Genomic DNA, 18,971 nt, shown 5'->3' on the forward strand with positions numbered 1-18,971 from the left:
GAATTGAATTAACTAAATTCATTACACTATTTTTCAGATTTAATGTAAACCGAACCAAATTAAAAGATTTGAACTTTTCTATTAACACGATAATAATAAAATCAAATATGTAAAAAACCAAGTTGAATCAAAATGGACCAGCTCAATCTGGCCCCCCCTAACAAAATATTTTTTTTAAGGAATTATTTTATAAAATATAGAAATTTTTTTATTTTACCCTTTAAAATAGTAAATTTTTTCAAATTTTCTCTGTTAACTTTGGAAATTTTGTTTAGCCTCCTCTAACTTTAACTCCTCTTTTCGTCACTAGCCCTATCCTCAGCCGGTTTTCAGGTACAATTAATAATCGAAATTTGAACCTACAGGTGGTATCTCAATTGGTATCGCATGCTGTACATGTTGAAAAAACTTTCGGATTTGATTTTAACTAAACAAATTTGCAAGAAGAGAGAAAGAGTAAGAAGAGAGAAAGAGTTTTAACTGTGACTAAACCCCTTGACGAATCTCAGTAATAAAGTCCAAACACGGCGGTTTACCAGAAAAATAATTGAAATTTGAAATGAAGTGTAACTTCTAAATAATCAACTCATTCAACTGTTACATTGCCAGGAGTCAACGCCTGCCACATGCAAAAGTAAATACATTGGACGGATTTGATCTTTCCATCAAAATCAGCTTTATAAGATCTACTCAAAACTGCATGTGATGGGATTTTATAAATCCAATTCTAATCAATAGGTCAGTTGATCTTAATCTGATAAATTAATTACGTAGTACAAGAGAGCATGTGATTTGTACAGTAAAATTACAGTGGTTGAGGAAATTAAGATAATGAAAGTGATTTAACATAATTAAAAGCAAAACTCTAATCCTACAAGAAATTTACCAAATCATGAAAGAATAAACTGCCACGTCATGACACCTTAAAGTTATGACTCATTGTACACTGAAAAAATAAAGGTTAATTATTACTTAACCCTAAGGTATAATAAAATTTGTAATTTTAGACTTATATTTTCAAAAATCAATCGAATAATCCTTTTATTTTATTAAATTTATCAAATTACAAGGATTAAATAATAATAATGTAGCTTCCATATTTCCTTTAACACTGTTACACAAAAAAAATATACTGTACAATTAATTGATATAAAGAAGAACAAAAAATAAAAAGAGGCAAGACAGAATCTTTTTGTATTATTGAAGAGAAGAAGGACATGGATCCCTGTAATTACATTTCTTTGCATATCATATCAGTTCTTTCTTCTTTCTTTTCTACTTTTTCCTCTGAAGAGAAAAGGGGAAACAGAAAGTTGTACGTAAAAGGGATTCAATTCAACAAAATGAAACGTCTCTCTCTTCCTATTGTAAATTTACTATAAAACAAAATTTCTCTGCTTCTCTTTTATACACATCATGATCGTGGTGGATTTTTCATATTTCTTCATACAAAAATCGAAAATACCAAAATACCCCCATTTTTCCCCTCCAGAATTACAAAAATCAATCAAAATACTAGCACCAAATGATGAGAAAAACCTGGGTATTTTGGACAAGATTCAACTCCAACAAAAATAAAAAAAAATTAAAAGAAAAACTAAAAAATGGAAATTGAGTAAATATACTTAGTTGTGGAGAGGATCTGGGCAACTGGGTACTCTTCTTTTGTTCTCTTCAAATCCTTTTTCAGTTCTGCTAAAACTAGAAGATGAAGAAGGTTGTCTTCCATTAAAGAACTTGAACTTGTGAAAAAGATCATCTTTGCTTGCCTTATAGCTATTTGAAGTAATATTTCTCTCTTTCGACGTTGACATGATGCCATTATCATCTGGAAATATCCTTATTGCTCCTGCCTTGCAATTGCAATCGCTGAAAACCCAAATCTGCAACACGAAAATAACCAAAACCACCACCACCAGAGAAGAAGAGCAGACGATTCTCCTTAAGCTGGCAAACGACATATCGTTTTATAAGCCACATAAAAAATGAATGCAATCAAAACCACTCCACACCCTATCTTCAAAACTCGAATTGAAGACTCTTTTTTCTCCCAAGAATGAGATATTTGGATTCTTTGGTCCAAAAACAACTCTCTCTCTCTCTCTCTCTCTATCTATCTATCTGTAGAGTAGTATATGAGGTTTAGCTGCAGACGCTATAAGTGAAGTGACGGCTAATTTGGGTAATGGGGGGGGGGGAGAGAGAGAGAGAGAGAGGTACGTGTGGCCCACGTGAGAGAGAAAAATGGCAGAGGCTATTATTAATTTTGTTTATAATGTAATTGAAAATATCATTAGTTGCTAGCACTGTACGTATAGCAGTGATCTTTTCTTTGCAATAGCAATCAATCAGACATGCATTTTCATTATTTAATTTGTCTTTGTTTCTGCTTCATAATATTAATTATTTATTGGCTAAATCCTTTTTTAGGCTTTTATAGCAATTGCCAGTAGTAGCAATCTGCTTCACATTATTATTATTATTATTATTTTAATTCAATCTAATCTGATTTAATGAGTGGAGACCCCTGATCACCACCATTGAGTTTGAAATCTTTTTCCATGTGGGTAATCACAGTAAATTTCTAAATTAATCGTCCAATGGGCCATTGCTTCACCATCCTTAGCTATTAGTTAATATTGTTTGATTATATTTCTTCCACATGTTTTTGTGGGGCTTAAATTAAAATGAAAATGAGAGAGTTTTGTCCTCAATCTAGTCATGAATGCTCTGGCAATTAAAATAAGTCGTTCAGAGTAATTACACAGTGATAATTATTATAATAAAATATTCATTAATTTGACTAAATTATCCTTTTAAAAATTATAAATATAATTATTGTATTTAATATAAATAAAAATAAAATTGAAAAAAGTATCATTAATTACTTTTTAATAGTCTGAAATAATATGTATTTGTGTATAGAAAAATTTTTCTAAAACGATATATATTTGTGGGTAGATAAAGTAGTAAGATGAATACAATGTTGGGATATAAATTTACACGATAAGTATACATTTGATTTCATTATATTAGAATTTCATCCCAGATTTACTAACCATAGTTGGAACCATTTAAACTAGATTTAAGTTTAAATAATAAAATATCAAATTGAATAATTATTATAAATTTTATTTTGGAAATTTTTAATTTGTGTGGGGGTATCCCTAAGAGGATCATCAACTTTTTAGAGTCTTGACATGATTGTATGTGTGAAAAATTAGCTAGAAATGGCATTTACCTCAAATTTTGGTGCCAGGGAAAAAGAAAGATAAAGAAAATGTGAAATGGACAAAGTTTCAAGTTTTATGTTGAGAAAATTATCATTAATAGCACGCGCCAAAAATGAGTGTGCTTTTTACTCTCCTCTTTCTTGCTTGCTTGACTAAAATAATACTACTTAAAAAAAAAAAAAAAAAGAGTTAGAAGGGAAACATGGGCTTAGGCCGAGGCTGAAGGCCGAGAATCTCGCGGCAGTGTTGGAGACATTGGTCGTGTTTAACGTATGTGACAAGGGAAATCATGTCTCAGTTTAATGTTGTCCGTTCGATCTTCATCCTCTGGTTAAGAAGAGTAAGTTCTTTGATTTTATTTTATTTTTTATTTTTATTTGAATTATGAAAAAGGACGACCTATGATAGATTTGTTTCAAAACCTACAGATTTTTATTCATTATATATATGTCTTTCATTTTAATTATTAAAAAAAATATCTTTCCCTTGACCTTAACCAATTATATTAGATATTCATGGCTGTGAACTGTAAAATTTTTAACACATGCCTTTGAACTTGAGAATTTATCGATTCTGATGATCCACTTGGTTTCTTTATTTTGAGCCAAATGATTTAGCAAGAAACAAGATATTTATTTATTTAATGATTAACTATCAATTATGAATTAATATTCATAGATTTTGTTAATCAAGCAATAAGATGCACATTCCATCAGTATAAATGACCAAATACAATATATTTATATTTGATAATTATAATTTTAAAATTATAATTAAAACAATAAAAAAATTTTAAAAATTTTAACACCTCATGTTTTACCATTTAGAATCATTTATCTATAATATAATATGGGCGAGGAGGCCGATACCAAGGCACGTAGATACTAAATAATTATAGTACCAAAAGGGGAATAATTTATTTTCCAAGAGGAAAATAAAAAAAATAGAGGAAAAGAAAATTCTATTTTAATCCAAACATGAAATCTACACCAATCTATCATATATTGTACAATATGACATGTCAATGAGCACAGCAAGAACCACATGCAATTAGATTTACTATTATTATTACCCTTTAAAAAAAAAAGAAAAAGAAAAAGAGAAGCATTATTATTATTATTATTATTATTATTATTATTATTATTATTATTTAAGGTCCAATTTAGTGAATTGGTCAAAGCAGTAAAGTCAAATTCAAACCTAATAAAGTAGGTATATTATTATGTGAGACCAAAAAACAAGAAAAGGAAAACCAGAGCAAAAGTACTTTCGCCATTGGAAGCCTATGAATGATTTTCCTGTGGAACCCTAAAGTGTGTCTATGAGAATCAGAAGAGAGTCCAGACAGATGTTTTCCCTGCAAAATTCGTACTGCCAGTTTACACAAACTTAATTCATTGATTACCTAATTTTCTGTAACCCTTAATATGTTAAACATGATAAAATCCTAATTAATCATGTTTTACAATTTTCACCATGCACTTAAGAATTAGAGATAAGATTATTTCCGTGCAATAAATGGACAAAATTCTGTAAATCTAAAGTTCGCTACGGTAAAAAAATCAATCATGAACATGTGGGGTTCAGAGATACCTATTTGTCCAATTCAGTAATTTTTAACAAATCACCAAGGGCAATATGGGAACAATATTTGTTTTCATCAGAGTTTGAACTCTGATGCTAAAACCACTTTCGTCTTCATTTGAACTATACAGAGAGAAAAACAGAGCATTAAAAAAAGTAGGTTTTGTTTTAGTCTGAAAAAGAAAATAAAAATAAAATTCCAAGTCCTAAATAAATAAATGAAAATAAAAAAAAAGGTAATCTGATTTTCTTGCAGGCGGGAACTTTAAGCTTATAATTGGAATTTGTATGGGTTGTGGGTGTCCTGTTTTTTCATCTGCGTAAAGGGCTTTAATCCCTTAAGCCTGTCCTTCATTGCATTTGCCATTTTCTGGTTGGCGTTACTCATTGCCATTTTGGCCTCTTTCTTCTTGCCTTTTTCTTCATCCACTCTCTTTAATGAGTAAATTAAAAATGTAAGGTCAACAAATGTGATTCTTCTGAACAAACAAATAATTCCTTTGTTATGTATATATTGTACTTATTTGAGAATTTCCTGCAAAACCTCATCGCCTCTATAACCTATGGGTCAAATTACGACACAACAGGAGCTCTCTTTTAAATTTTTGTTAGAGAGTGTATGCGGAAAAGGGAAGAACAAATATGGGATTATGGTAAAATTTTATTAATTTCAGTATTTCTAAAGCAGAAAGCTTCATGATAATTCCTAATCTTCGTGCTCTAATTTTCTAAGAAACGTATACGTAACGAACTTAATATATTTTAATCAATCAGATGTGATTTTGATTGATCATCATGGATGGATTTTGCGTTAGATTTTGCGATATTTATATCTACCTATCAATGAAAAATAATATTCATCGAGTACCCGTGATGCGTTAGATTGAGTTGAATTCGGTTTCGGATCCATATTGAGTTAATATACATAAAATAACTAAAATAGCCTACATTATATATAAAAAAAGAGAAAAAATTAATTGAATCAAGTTCGAGTCGATTAGATATTTGCACCCAGTCTATTTATAAATGAATCTTGATCTGGGTTGTGTTGAATCGGAGTGAACATCTCTTTATCTTTCGTCTTTTAGAGGACGTGGGAAATAAAAAATTTAGAATTCAAGTCTATTGTACCAAAATCTCTGACGTTTTTGTCGGAAATAGATGTATACACATATCTTGCGATGCATATGAATAATCTAGTATGGTTGATTGATTGTTCGATTCAAATCATTTATCAAAATTTATGTTACCACGTTGAGAGAAGACTTGTCAATCTGAATCGGACGATGGAGGTGGGTCAGCTTGAATCATGCGGTTAGACTATTAGACATTAAAGCTTCCATATTTTGGATATGTAGGTAAACAGCCAAGTTTGAGTATGGTCCAATATATGTAAGAAGAACTGAATGGCACTCTACTCTTGATTCAGAAACAAAGATCGGTGTGGCCATTGTTGTAGTCTTGTCAAAGATGTTGCCTATGCAGGAGCACGTGAAGATCATCTGAAATTTTCTGATACTCTCTATTTTATTTTGTTTTTATTAAATTCAACTTCAATCAAAACTCATTTCTATTTGATGGCTCAATAATATGAATGAATATATCTCTTTCTGACATTTTATTGTCAAATGAATTATTTTTTTATTCCCACTCAAGAAAACTATTTATAAAAAAGAAATGGCTTTCAGGAATATCAGAATGTGATTTGCTGCTGGTTTGTGGTTTTTGTTATTTTTCAAGAAAAAATGGTACGCTAATGACAGCCTGGTTCTTGAAATTTATTGCCATTCCTGGGGAGAAGAAAACAAATTTTACTTCAAGAACAGGTAATCCAACATGGTAGGCCCAATCCCAACAATTTGCACCCATAACTAGCTTGTCATGTGAGCCTCCTTGGCATCTACTATCTTCCTAAAGTGAAAGAAACTCGATTTCCAGACCACCTCTAAATTCTCTACTTTGCACCTCTGTCTTCATTCATTAGCAGAACCGGAGACTGATTCTTTTATAATTGGCTACAATCTTGTTTACTCGTCGAGGATTCTGAGCTTTTAGCAGGCTTTGTATTTTGCTTGCTGAAGGTTTGTTTGTGGTGTTGTCGCTTGAGCTGTTATTGAGGAAAAATATTGTAATTTTGAAAACATCTATTAAAGATAATTGGAAGTTTTTTCTTTGAGATAGCTAAAAATTGCTTTCAACGTTCAAAATAACGCTTTTCCATAAAACAGTTTCAATCTTATTGCCAAACAAATTCTTAGTTTCATCCTGCTTGAAATAGGGAACAATTTGTATTCATTTTGCTATCAAAGATAAAAGCATTCATAAAAATCATAAAAGCACTATATATAACAACTTCATAATACAATCACCACCCGAGGCTCAAAATATCAAGAAGCAAAACTTTAAGTTATCTGGCCCCATTAGATAATTCTATGCATACCCAGCCATCCCGACATTCGAACTAGTACGATTTGCCTTGCTGGCTGCCTGAGGGGCAGTAGCCTTGGAGAAATACATGTAGTAGTATACATTAAGAATCATTGTTGCAACTACAAACACAGCTCCAGCAACAAAAACACCCTTACGCAATGTTTCACATGAGAAATTTTGAGCATATATCATTCCCCTGTACTTGGTGTGGTATGCATTTTTTGTTGCACCTGCAAGTAGACATGCTTCTGCAACCAGAAAAGTCAACCTGCATACAGAGAAGATAGAAAAGGTCTCAAATTTTGACCTTTTGCCAGTTCAAGTCCAATGTATGATTGTGGGCACATTGTCATTCACAACATAATATTGATTTTACAATCTACAGAAGTGTGGATTCCAGAAAGGACAACCATAATTATAAGGGAAAGCACATATAAATTTGGGATGTAAAACAAATGCCCATGCACATATTGCAATAGAGAGAGTGAATGGGAGAGTGCTAGGATATGAGAATGAATGAAGAAATCAAAGGCATGTGAAGAGCAAAGAGCATATCCTCGGAAAGAGATTGATATTTGAGTTGATCGTTAATAGTTCATGCGGTTTCCTGATGTGTCAATCTCATCATATAGGATAACTTTATCATGATTGTTTGAGAATATTGCAGAAAATAATTCTCACCATGATGAGACAAAATATATTATAGACCATGCTCGATTTCCACCTGGAGCTAATGGTCTTCCAAAACACATGCACTTTGTTACACCCATTAGCAGTGATTCACTCGAGAGAAGAAATAAGAAAGCACCCACTCCATAACCAGTTGCCACATCAGAGTTGTAGACACAATAAGTAACATTAGCATTTACAGGATCTTTCTCAACGCGGCCCTGTCATAAAGAATATAAAAGGATCTAAATGAGACATGAAAAAGAAAATATGAATCATGAGTTATTACAGGTGTCTAATTCAGTATGAAATTACTGATTATGTTGCAGCAAGAGTAGATCATGCATGTTTGCTGCTGGGGCAAAGACAAGTCCATGGAAACCATAAATTTCCTTTTTTCTATCAATTATATGCAGTGGCCACACGTAAAAACTGGGATCTCTATTTGCCACCAATAGATATATTAGACACAATTATTACACAGAGAACTGTGTGATTTTGCTTCAAATTACCAAATTAAGAAAGACTATGCATTTCATGCAGTGATAAGAAAATTTAAATCACCTTAAATCTTTTTATTTTAAAAAATTTCAAAATTTTTGTTGCATTAGGATATGTTTTTGCAGCATAAGAAATCCACATGAAGGAACGAAACTCTATTTTCTCTACTTCATTTTTATTAGAAGTTAGAGCATTTCTGGGAATTAAAATAAATAAAAAGGCCCAACCTACAGATATAATATCTCAGTTGCAGATATCCAATTACGCATGCATGCATGCGACCTTGATTGTATCATGTTCTTTCACCAAATTGTGAACTTATAACCACTATAAGAAGAAATCTTTTGCAATCCCAAGAAATGCCTAATCATATGTTGCCCTTGCATGTCAAGCAGCAACTCCAGCCACCAACTAATGAAATGATGATAAGTGAAAGTCCTTTTTTTTTTTTTTTTTTTTTTTGAACAGAATGAAATATAATTTCATTGATAAAAGCCTATTGGCATCCAAATACAATATTTCAGATAAAGGAATAGGAGGATTACAAATCCAATCCATCGACAGAATATTCCTAAAACATGCTTTAGGTAAGAAGTCAGCTGCTTGATTTGCAGCTCTATCAACAAGAATGAGCTGGTGATGATAAAAAAAGTGAAAGTCTGCAGCATTAACCACTGTGTTCTGAAATGTGTAATTTACCTAATGATGCTTGTGAGTTCCAAGTAGCCTGGGTCATAGATAAGAGTGTACCTAAGAGTCTCATCATAGTGTCCACAACCTAGCCAACGATATTACTTATATAAACCCTTTCCAGCTAATTCTTTTCGCATGATTCTACACATCCTCAGGACCTCATACTATAACTGTCAAATGTATATAAAACAATTCCCGAGCCCTTACCTACAAGCTTGAGCTTTTTAGGTTCAGTGGTTCGTGAAAACAACTCAATGGCAAAGTCCAATTAGTTTGCAGCACTTTAATTTGCACCATAATTTTCATCATATGATCCTAAATAAATCACTTATTGAATTGCCATTCAGCCATCAGTTATGGTAGAAAAAGTTATATTTTTTTCTTGGAGTCAAATTTCCCCATGAAAGTATTTTCTGCATTCATTGTGTTTGGGATGGATTTGAATTTTATAAATCACAGAAAACAAGAGCTCACAAGAAAATCACCAAGGCATAAATTCTTTAGCTACTGATCATTGTTGGCCATCACTATTCAATCCATTGCCACCATAGTTTTTCCAATCGTAGCATTATGTAAATTAAAATTTCAAATTGTGTCCCCAAGGTTGTGGCCTTGTTACCATCACTAAACTATGACCTTGTTACCATCACTAAACTAACTTAAGGATCTGAAAAAAATGCAAAGGTTGCAAACTGCCATGCTTCAATATAGCAATCAAATAAGGAAATTACAATGAGTTAAGGCCCATTCTCAAAAATTAAATAAAGAATCAAGGTTCATTAAATTACTAAAGCAAATAACTATTGTGCTTCTAACTTTCACAGTTTACTTAATGCCCTAGAGGCTAGAGGCACTAGGACATTAGAGCTTATTCAACTAATTTTACATAATATCCTCAACGTATAATTATCATGCTATTAATCCATCTGAACTTGCTCCTCTGAACTTGCTCTTCTTTTAGCCACGTAACTGTGGACTCCCTATTCACTCCCTCTTATGAGTAATCCATCAGAAGCAATCAAAATTCTGAAGTCAAACTTTTTCTTATTATAAGTTTTCAAATCTATCAACAAAACCAACGCCGAACCTTTACTTAAACTAAGTATCCAAAGATTGAACTAACAAATACTAACCTCAATCCTAAGTAAAGACCCCAATCAAAAGTGTACAAGAAGTGACGAATTAACAAATAAATACACAGATCTCCACAACTCAAAGCATCTAATGCAAGGAACAGAGATCAAAGCGCGAAGAATGAGTACTAAGATAAATGCAAACTGCAGACACAGCTGAACAGCAATTATGAAGTGAAAAGGCAAAAGACAGAGAAAGGCATACAATGCTTCTTCGTCTCTCGGCAGCAATGGCGAATCCAAAGGCAACAAGGCACAGAACCACCACCAGAAGGTGAACCAGCGTTGAGCCTTTACCTTCTCCCATCTGAAATTTCTTCTTTAGTCTGCTAGAGAGAGAAAGCGTCCACTAGAGAGAGAAGCTGTTTAGCTCTGATAGTCTCTTCGCTGCTGCTTAGTGGGAAGTGGTAAAAAGGAGTACGAACAGTGGGACTTGCTTTGTACGCAGCGTCGCAGCGGAGTGTTGCTTGTGAAAAGAAGTGAAAGAAGTTTTTTAGACCCACGCGAGTTATAGTGTCTAATGTTCACGTGCCCTTTAAAGTAGACATACGGTGCAATAGAGATTGAGCGTGGTTTCACGATATGGATTATGGGGATGATAAGTTTAAGCGAGACTGTTAGAAGAGACGCGGGGTTGGAAGAAGGGTTATGTTATTGGGGAAAGGATTGTATGCGACGCTAGATAGGGTGTGATGGTGGATATGCAATATAAGGTGGTTTGAATTGATGTAACACAATATGCATGAGTTTTATAAAAGTCTTTTAGATATTAAAAAATTCTATATAAATACAGAATTTTATACAAGTGAGAACTCAAGTATTAACCTGTATTATCATATTAGCCATTAAATACTCTTTTTTTCTAAATAAAATAATTTTTTATATTATTAATTTTTATTGGTGCAAAACATATTTGTATATTTAACCGATTTATATAAATTAATTTTCAAACATTTTGATGTATTAATTTTAAAAATCATATTAGTATTAGATAACATATTTGTATATTTAACCATTAAACATAAATTAATTATTGTTAAACGCTAAATGTTGGATGTATTAAGAAGTATTTTATTACAATTAGTTGAAGTAATTATTTCTTTAATCACCGTACTATAAATATTAAATGATTAAAAATGGATATAATAATTATTTTAGAAAAAAATAAAATATATTAGTTGTTTTAAGAATCAATTCATCTAAGTGAGTGGAAAGTATTTAGATGTTTTAAATAAAATGAAAAAAATTTCTACGCGCTTCTCCTTTAAGAGTCTATAGCAACACGATGAGGATTAGATCCGGTCTAATAGGCTAGACACATTTGTGATCTAGCACAAAAAAAAAAAAAAAAAAAAAAAAATCAATTATGTTTTGCTCTTCTAAAAATTTTCTCAGGCACATGACTGGTTAGAATTCCTCGTTAGAGAGGATGAAGTATGATAAGAAAATATAGACACCCTCACTGGATCCTCACATCTACCTCATTGGAGATTAGACAAGCACCTGAAATTTTACATGGCCTGAATTTCCATAAATTCAGCTTTAATGCCACTAAAAGGCCGGTCAAAAAGTTTTAGGCTTCGGCCGAACAGTTATTGGGCCTTTGCCCAACCACAACACAAGCCTATAAGCAAATAGTTGGTCAAAGCCTTTCTTTTTTCCCACAACTAAACAAAAGTCTTTCTTTCTCCCAAAAAACAAATAAAATGTTAAATATAAAAAATAAACACACTTCTTCAATAGGAGAAAGAGGTAGAATTAGCAAACATTTGAAAATTGTGATTTAAAGTTGTTTGGTAGATTGCAATTATGTGCAACAAAATTCAACTTGAAATTCTAACTAGCATTCAAGGAGAAACTTGTATTGTCCTTTAAAAAGCATTTTAGGTAATTCATCACTAATTTAATTTAGTAAAAATGTTATTCAAAGAACTACCTGCAACTCGGATGTTTTCCGGATCCATTTAACCTCCAATGTATAAAAAAAAATAAAAAGATTTTCATTTTTACATTTTAATTCCATTCCATAAATCAAAGTAAAACAACTGAACTAATATACAAATGAAAATTTGGCTGTCACGGAATTTGAAGCACCGTAAAAAAATGGAGGAAAGGCAAACATGGAGGTTTAACCGTAACTTGCATATACATTTTCCGAATTAATTAATTTAATTATGATAGATTTGATAGTTAACTGATGAAACTTTCCAACTCAACAGCTCTATCCATGGGGAAAAAAAAAGTTGCAAAGGCTTTTTAGCCAAGAAATTTTTGCTTGGCTAGTGTAGATTTGATTTTGGGACTAACAAGTTATGAAGCTTGTGGGTCACAATGCTACAAAGGAAACAAAAATCAGAACATGAAATTGTGTTGTGTGGTAGAATTAAGTAAGTTTGATTAAATCTCTGAGAAGTTCACTAGCTAACGCTTTTTTTTTTTCCCTTCAAGTCATGTAATGAAAGTGATATGGAAGATCAAGATAGGGAGACAATGCATGCCCAAAATGAATTTCAATCACACGATTTCACTCTTGGTTTGGTTAATAACTCTGCTTTTTCTGCTACTCCATCACCACATACCATGGCATGACATTGGATTAGTGATGAACGCACATAGATCTCAAAGTGCCCGGCCTCCCGAATATAAAAACAGATTGGAAAAAAAAAATATTTTAGTTTGAACTCTCGTTAATCAAAAATATAGTTTGACCTCCTAATTTTTTAGGAAAGGCCTATCCCTGAATTGAATATATCTAATTGTCAAAATCATTTTAGACTTTGAAACACAAAAAGATGATTGTCCATTATAAGGTATTAATTAATTGCTCCAGTTATCAAGTTAGGCATTAGGGTTTGACAATGTACCTAATTGGATATAAGAAAGACATTAGTCCTCCAATTTCCATTTTAATTTGAAATCCTTATCTAACATTTTAAATAACAATTGCTATATTTGCTCCATAATATTTGTCACATTTAGAATTTCACGTTTCTAAAGAAAACCATTAAATTTGTTCAAGTTACAATAAGTTATTGAATAAATTGACTCTATTACTCTTGATTTAATACTAATTCTCTAAGAAAATCATTAAATTGAAGTAATAATTATTGATCATGTACAAATGGTAAACATGAAAAAAATATTTATTTCTCCTTGAAACCACAAATATGACAAATATTTTGAAATAAACTATTTTTTCAAACGTGATAAGTATTACGGAACAAAAGTAGTAATTTTTTTTTGTGTGAAATTGAGGAATTTGTTCCATTAATCTACAATCTACACAATGTTATAATATGGACCTATTCAAGAAATTTGTGGTATATAATAAAAGCCTATATGTGCTTCCAAAAGAATCACATTGCACATTAGATTAGACATCGATTACTATAAAGTCAGTATTGGACAGAATTTTCCTTAAACAATAATTGGTTTATAGAGTGTTGAAATGGAAGCTTTATGAAATTAACATGAATTGAAACTCAATCTAATAATTAATGCATGCATATAATTTCATGGGAGATTGAACTTTTGGATTGCATATTTCCCAAAATTCAAAATTTCAATTTTTTTTCCCCAGAAAAGTAAGTATATTCAATGACATACAAAAATAAGAGCTTCTGTTGAATTAATTACTGTCGCACTGCAAAATTGTATTATAGCACAAGGTATATGACATCAAAAATGCATTTTCTATTTGATTATCACTCAATAAATATAGCAATAATTAGAGTATTTTTTTTATTATATACTTTTGTCCACAAATTAAAATTTTCTTAAATAACAACCATTGGATGCAAAAAATGTTTCCTCAATTCAATCATTTGTCTAAGCAATGAGGCTGCAAATAAATATTGAGTTAGGGACTTTGAAGAGGAAGATCTAAATAAAATTATAATTAAGAATGGCTCCTCAATGATGTAGGAAAAATTTTTTAGTAAAAAGAAGAGCTCAAACGTGCTCTGGTTTCAGCTGCTGCTGAAGATCTGACGGCTGCGATAGACCCCATCAATCACAGTGAGCACTAGCTTCATCATAGCCCAACAGAAACCTGCCAAGCGAAACCGGGTCTGTAACGTGGCAGGGTACTATTTTACCACTAGACCACTGATGCTTGATGACAATCCTGTCATTTTCATCAAATATACATTCTTGGCTCATCAAGAAACCAAAGATCACGTCTTAAAAATAAAGACTTTACATCATAGGAAAAGGCCATCCATTTTGTTAAAGTATATTAATTATTAAATGAAAGTTTTAATAAAATCATAAAATCATCAATAATTAAATATTGTATTATAATGGATAGCTGATCGCATTAGTCTCTAAATTATATTTAGTTATTATACTAATTAGGACATTAATTTTCAAATTTTAATTATATAGTCTGTGTTACTTTTCCATCTCACTAATTATTCCTTCTGTTAAAGATCTTCCAAATTCTCTGAGTTAATTTTTAGTTTAGCAATATGAAATAAAGAACATCGAATGCTTAATATTTCATGGTACAAAAACAGTTCCCTTGTATTGATAAAACAACGGAGGAAATTATTGATCATCACGTAATTCTAAGCAATCAGCCGATAAGCATTCTATGAATCTACTCATTCCATAGAACGCAAGCAATCAACTCAAGAATTAAGACAAACTTGATTTACGTTCTTTAACACAATTATATTAAATGTATGGCATTCATCAATTGTGAAGAACCTAACAAGAGAGAAATGAGAGACTAAAGAACCACAGAAAATTGATGTCTTGGTCCTCATTCCTCGCCTGAGATAAGATACGACGGGCACTCACCAAGCGGCACAACTAGTGGATTCTACTAGATTTGGCTATGTGTGGCTATTAACTTGTAATGTTCATGTTCATGCTCACCCCCTAGCTAATTATATGATCAAATTTTATCATCTCTGTTATCAATTAATTTATTCTTCAATTTGAATAGCAGTTGTTTGATAATGATATCTATGAATTTAACATGTCCAAAGATTGATAGATTTCAGCAAATTAAGAAACAAATGCCACATTATCTGTGCTTTAATAGAGGATTTAGTCTCCATTTCTCTTATAATACTCATAAAAGAAAAAGAACACTAACATTTGTCAAAAAGTTTAAGGATTGATTTACGTATTAAGCCATTCAAAACTTTAAAGGCCTGAAATTGCCAACACTTTCATCACAAGAGGATTTAGACCACTAGATTGGATAATGGGTTAATGGGTAAATACAGAAACTTCCAATATGAAGAGCTAAACATGCACCTTTATAAATACTGAACAATGCAGCTATTGGAAGGCGTCTTCAACTGATCACAAAAGCTTAGTTATATAGGGAAAAGCAAGTAGAAAGAGGCAGGCAAGGCAATGGCTTCAATTGTAACATCTTCGGCTGTGCCTCAGTTAGCCGTGCCTCACCGGCTCAGGCTACAATGGTTGCACCATTCACAGGCCTCAAGTCTACTTCAGCATTCTCAGTAACCCGCAAAAACAATACTGACATAACCTCTATATCCAGCAAAGGTGGAAGAGTTCAGTGCATGCAGGTGTGGCCTCCAGTTGGAAAGAAGTTCTTTGAGACTCTCTCATACCTGCCACCTCTCTCCCAAGATCAATTAGCCAAGGAGGTTCATTACCTTCTTCGCATGGATAGGGTTCCTTGCTTGGAATTTGAGTTGGAGGTACTTTTCTTCTGACTATGAACTTATTAGCAATAGATATGTAAAAGTGCAGATGGTAATTGAGATACTGATAATATATATATATATGTGAAAATGCAGCACGGATTTGTTTACCGTGAGAACCACAGATCCCCTGGTTACTACGACGGACGCTACTGGACAATGTGGAAGCTCCCCATGTTTGGTTGCACAGATTCAGCCCAAGTTCTTAAGGAGCTAGAAGAAGCTAAAACAGCTTACCCAAATTCATTCATTAGAATTATTGGATTTGACAACAAGCGCCAAGTGCAGTGCATCAGTTTCATTGCCTAAAAGCCTGCGAATGTTTAAAATTCTGAGGCTTTTTTAATTCGTGGGCATTCATTTCTTTTTCAGATTTTTGTTTCACAATTCCCATTTTGTCAAGTTTTTCTCTCTTCTGGAATTGATTTGAAATGGAATTAAATTTTACAGGTTTCGGTTAATTGCACACCATGTGTTTGTGAATTTGGCTGTTGCAGTTTCTTTTTTTATTAATAGTAGCCCCAGTACAAAAATCAGTCTCTCATCAGAGCTAAAAGATTGCAAGTTCTAAATCAAGTCAAATCTTATTAACTAAAAGAATTTAAGAGCCTAATTAATAAAAGAAGTAGAACAATTATGGATTAATCCTACTGTATCAAACAAAGCCTGTTATGGATTCGGTACCTGCTGAATGCTCTTCAAGTTCCAAATATCATAATCCCAAACCACATCACTAAACATTTCACTGCAAGCCTCACCCATGTACTCCACATCCCAAAACGGCAACCAAATTGACCCCCACGACATTTGCTCATCCACAACACCCCGCCTTAACCACGCCAACTCCTCCCAATTCAGACAACTCTCCACCACTCCTGTACTCGGTTCTCCACCTCCGCAGGCCCCATTCTTCCTTTCCTCTTCCAGCTCCTCAACAACCCTCTTGCCTTTCTTCTTCGCCATAGCTTTTGAAGCTCTAGTTTGAGGTTCCACATTCCTTTGCCTCTTCATGTTTAAATTCTTGAAAGCAATATGCTTTTATTCAAGATATATAAGGAGAAATGAAAGAGTTGGGTACGTCGTACTTGAAGAAGAAGGTAAGCACAGTTAGCAAGAAAAGATTTGACTGGCTACGTGAAGAAGAAGTAGTAGTTTAGTTGTTTTGGAATATGGAGTTGCATGGCTGTTGATGGTGATGAGATATGAGCAAGTTGTGAGCTTCATATTTTATTAAGAAAAAGAAAAAAGGTCACATGCCATTGCCGACCTTCTTGCTGTTTTGGAAGACCTGCATATTGACAAAAGCTGAACTTATGGAACCTCCAATCGATACAGAGGTAATTAGACTCGTGTAGTTTCCTATATGTGTCTTTATTCATTGAATTTTGAGTGATTAATAGTAAAAGATACAACAAGTAAATTGAATTTTCCTATATTTATATATTTGCGATTATTGTAATTTGGTACATTGAAGATTTCCATATAGCATGTCTAAGCAAGACCACTGGTATGTTCTAAGAGGTGACTTTAGAGAGGAATAAGAGGTAGGCCAAGTGGCCAACTTTGATCCCTCATGTGGTCCAGTTTAAATCCAGCTCAGCCCATGGCTATGCAAACCCACTTGCTTATTTATGAGAACAGGATTACGACCTACTTTTTAGGTCACTCTTCCGAGTTGTCGTTGTTATTATTATTATTATTATTATTATTTAAATATAGAACTGAAGGGAAAATCTATAAATTAAAAAGACTACCTATTATTAAATTAGCTAGCCTATTATCAGCGTTGATTAGAATGAAGCAATCGATACTCTTTTCACTTAATCAAAAATCACGCCGGAAGAGTCGCCTTTTATATGGATCCTGCAGTGCAATGACATTGAGAGAATCACTCCCTATATAGATCCTGCAGTACATTATTCAAATCGAATATAGTCATAAATCAATGAACTTTCGAATAGCGGTAGTTATATCCACTTTTGAACAGCGGTGGTTATATTATCAAAAAAATTAGCTGGTCTATTTACAACTTGGTTTGCTTTGCCGTAGCAATGCCGGAACTTGGTTACCCAAAGAGACAATGACATTGACAAATCATATTCACTAACCTCAAATTAGAATGCCATTGACAAATCATATTCACTTAGCTCAAATTAGAATTAGAAGGAGCAGGATTTACTAACAGTCATAATTATTATAAAATTATTTATTTTTTGAGTATCGGGGAAGAAGAATTCAATTTTGAATTTATTATCAGATTATATATACACTTACCGTTAAACTATATCTTGGTGTGCCAATAGCTATTAAATTGATATGAATAAATATGGCTACTAATTAGCTACCCAATCTTGAAACACATTTATTTGTTTGTCTTTACTTATAAAATTAAAAAGAAAATTTCTGGCTCCATCACTAATTAGAGCGTTAAAATATTCGCAAGACTTTTTTTTTTTTTCTATGCTTTTAATTAGATTTGCATGACATATAGAGAGGCCGTAGAGAAATTATTTGACATAAATCTGATTCTTCCTTATTTTCTTTAGATTACCCTTTTATTACAGATTTCTTGCTCATTGTATCAATAGATGTGGATAAAATTGCAAAGTATAATTTTCTTAAATTTTTTGAAATGACAGATAATATGGTAAAAAAAAATTAAAATTATGACACTTAATTTTTTGGCTCGTTTGGAATAAATGAATCATGGTCGTAGAATTCATTTGCAAATAAATTTGTCATGTTTGATATGTTATGATTTAAAATAAGGAATTCAATTGAATTCTATAAAATTATGTTTGCAATAAATTCTTAAATGAAAATTCATTTGTCTTTATTTTTTATAAAACCCTTGACATAATAATTTAACAAAAATAAATAACAAACACCAATTATATTTATTATGTACAATATAATAACTTGTCATTTTTTATTAAAATATAAATAATAAATTTCATATAAATAAATACACTAATTAATTAATTACTTACATAAGTAGTAACATTCATCATAATTATTATTTTTAATTGATATAAAAAATT

At 32.1% G+C, this 18,971-nt stretch overlaps 4 protein-coding genes and 1 non-coding gene across 5 annotated transcripts; 1 reads left to right on the plus strand and 4 right to left on the minus strand.

Moving 5' to 3' along the window:
• Positions 1 to 1,625: 1,625 nt before the first annotated feature.
• On the minus strand, positions 1,626 to 1,961 carry CLE27 (CLAVATA3/ESR-RELATED 27). The gene has a single exon (XM_012226766.1). The coding sequence runs from the start codon at positions 1,959 to 1,961 to the stop codon at positions 1,626 to 1,628; it is 336 nt and encodes a 111-aa protein (XP_012082156.1).
• A 5,174-nt stretch (positions 1,962 to 7,135) lies between these two features.
• On the minus strand, positions 7,136 to 10,666 carry LOC105642029 (sodium/hydrogen exchanger (DUF1218)). The gene is made up of 3 exons (XM_012226702.4): positions 10,449 to 10,666; positions 7,929 to 8,137; positions 7,136 to 7,515 (listed from the first exon to the last, which is right to left on the minus strand). The coding sequence occupies exons 1-3, from the start codon at positions 10,548 to 10,550 to the stop codon at positions 7,248 to 7,250; spliced, it is 579 nt and encodes a 192-aa protein (XP_012082092.1). The 5' UTR covers positions 10,551 to 10,666; the 3' UTR covers positions 7,136 to 7,247.
• Positions 10,667 to 14,190: 3,524 nt separating this feature from the next.
• Positions 14,191 to 14,285, minus strand: LOC119370076 (small nucleolar RNA snoR114). Its single transcript, XR_005177656.1, has one exon. It is a non-coding gene; the product is annotated as a small nucleolar RNA snoR114 (small nucleolar RNA).
• A 918-nt stretch (positions 14,286 to 15,203) lies between these two features.
• On the plus strand, positions 15,204 to 16,257 carry LOC105642030 (ribulose bisphosphate carboxylase small subunit, chloroplastic). The gene is given in 3 exon segments (XM_012226703.4): positions 15,204 to 15,638; positions 15,641 to 15,927; positions 16,027 to 16,257. Coding segments are annotated over 3 exon segments (543 nt in total). The 5' UTR covers positions 15,204 to 15,613.
• A 146-nt stretch (positions 16,258 to 16,403) lies between these two features.
• On the minus strand, positions 16,404 to 17,427 carry LOC105642031 (uncharacterized). Its single transcript, XM_012226705.4, has one exon. It carries the CDS (start codon positions 16,939 to 16,941, stop codon positions 16,600 to 16,602), a length of 342 nt encoding a protein of 113 aa, XP_012082095.1. The 5' UTR covers positions 16,942 to 17,427; the 3' UTR covers positions 16,404 to 16,599.
• Positions 17,428 to 18,971: the final 1,544 nt, after the last annotated feature.

This window comes from Jatropha curcas, chromosome 10 (genome assembly GCF_041381405.1).
Source record: "Jatropha curcas cultivar XTBG-Jc1 chromosome 10, XTBG_Jcur_1.0, whole genome shotgun sequence".
Taxonomy (NCBI): Eukaryota; Viridiplantae; Streptophyta; class Magnoliopsida; order Malpighiales; family Euphorbiaceae; genus Jatropha; species Jatropha curcas.

Excerpts from the sequence above, each read along its gene's own strand:
- CLE27 (XM_012226766.1), bottom strand. The coding sequence starts at position 1,961 with ATGTCGTTTGCCAGCTTAAGGAGAATCGTCTGCTCTTCTTCTCTGGTG.
- LOC105642031 (XM_012226705.4), bottom strand. The coding sequence starts at position 16,941 with ATGAAGAGGCAAAGGAATGTGGAACCTCAAACTAGAGCTTCAAAAGCT.
- LOC105642029 (XM_012226702.4), bottom strand. The coding sequence starts at position 10,550 with ATGGGAGAAGGTAAAGGCTCAACGCTGGTTCACCTTCTGGTGGTGGTT. Across the intron at positions 8,138-10,448 it reads CCGAGAGACGAAGAAGCATT|GGCCGCGTTGAGAAAGATCC; the intron begins GTATGCCTTTCT and ends TCTTTATGACAG. Across the intron at positions 7,516-7,928 it reads ATATATTTTGTCTCATCATG|GTTGACTTTTCTGGTTGCAG; the intron begins GTGAGAATTATT and ends CTCTGTATGCAG.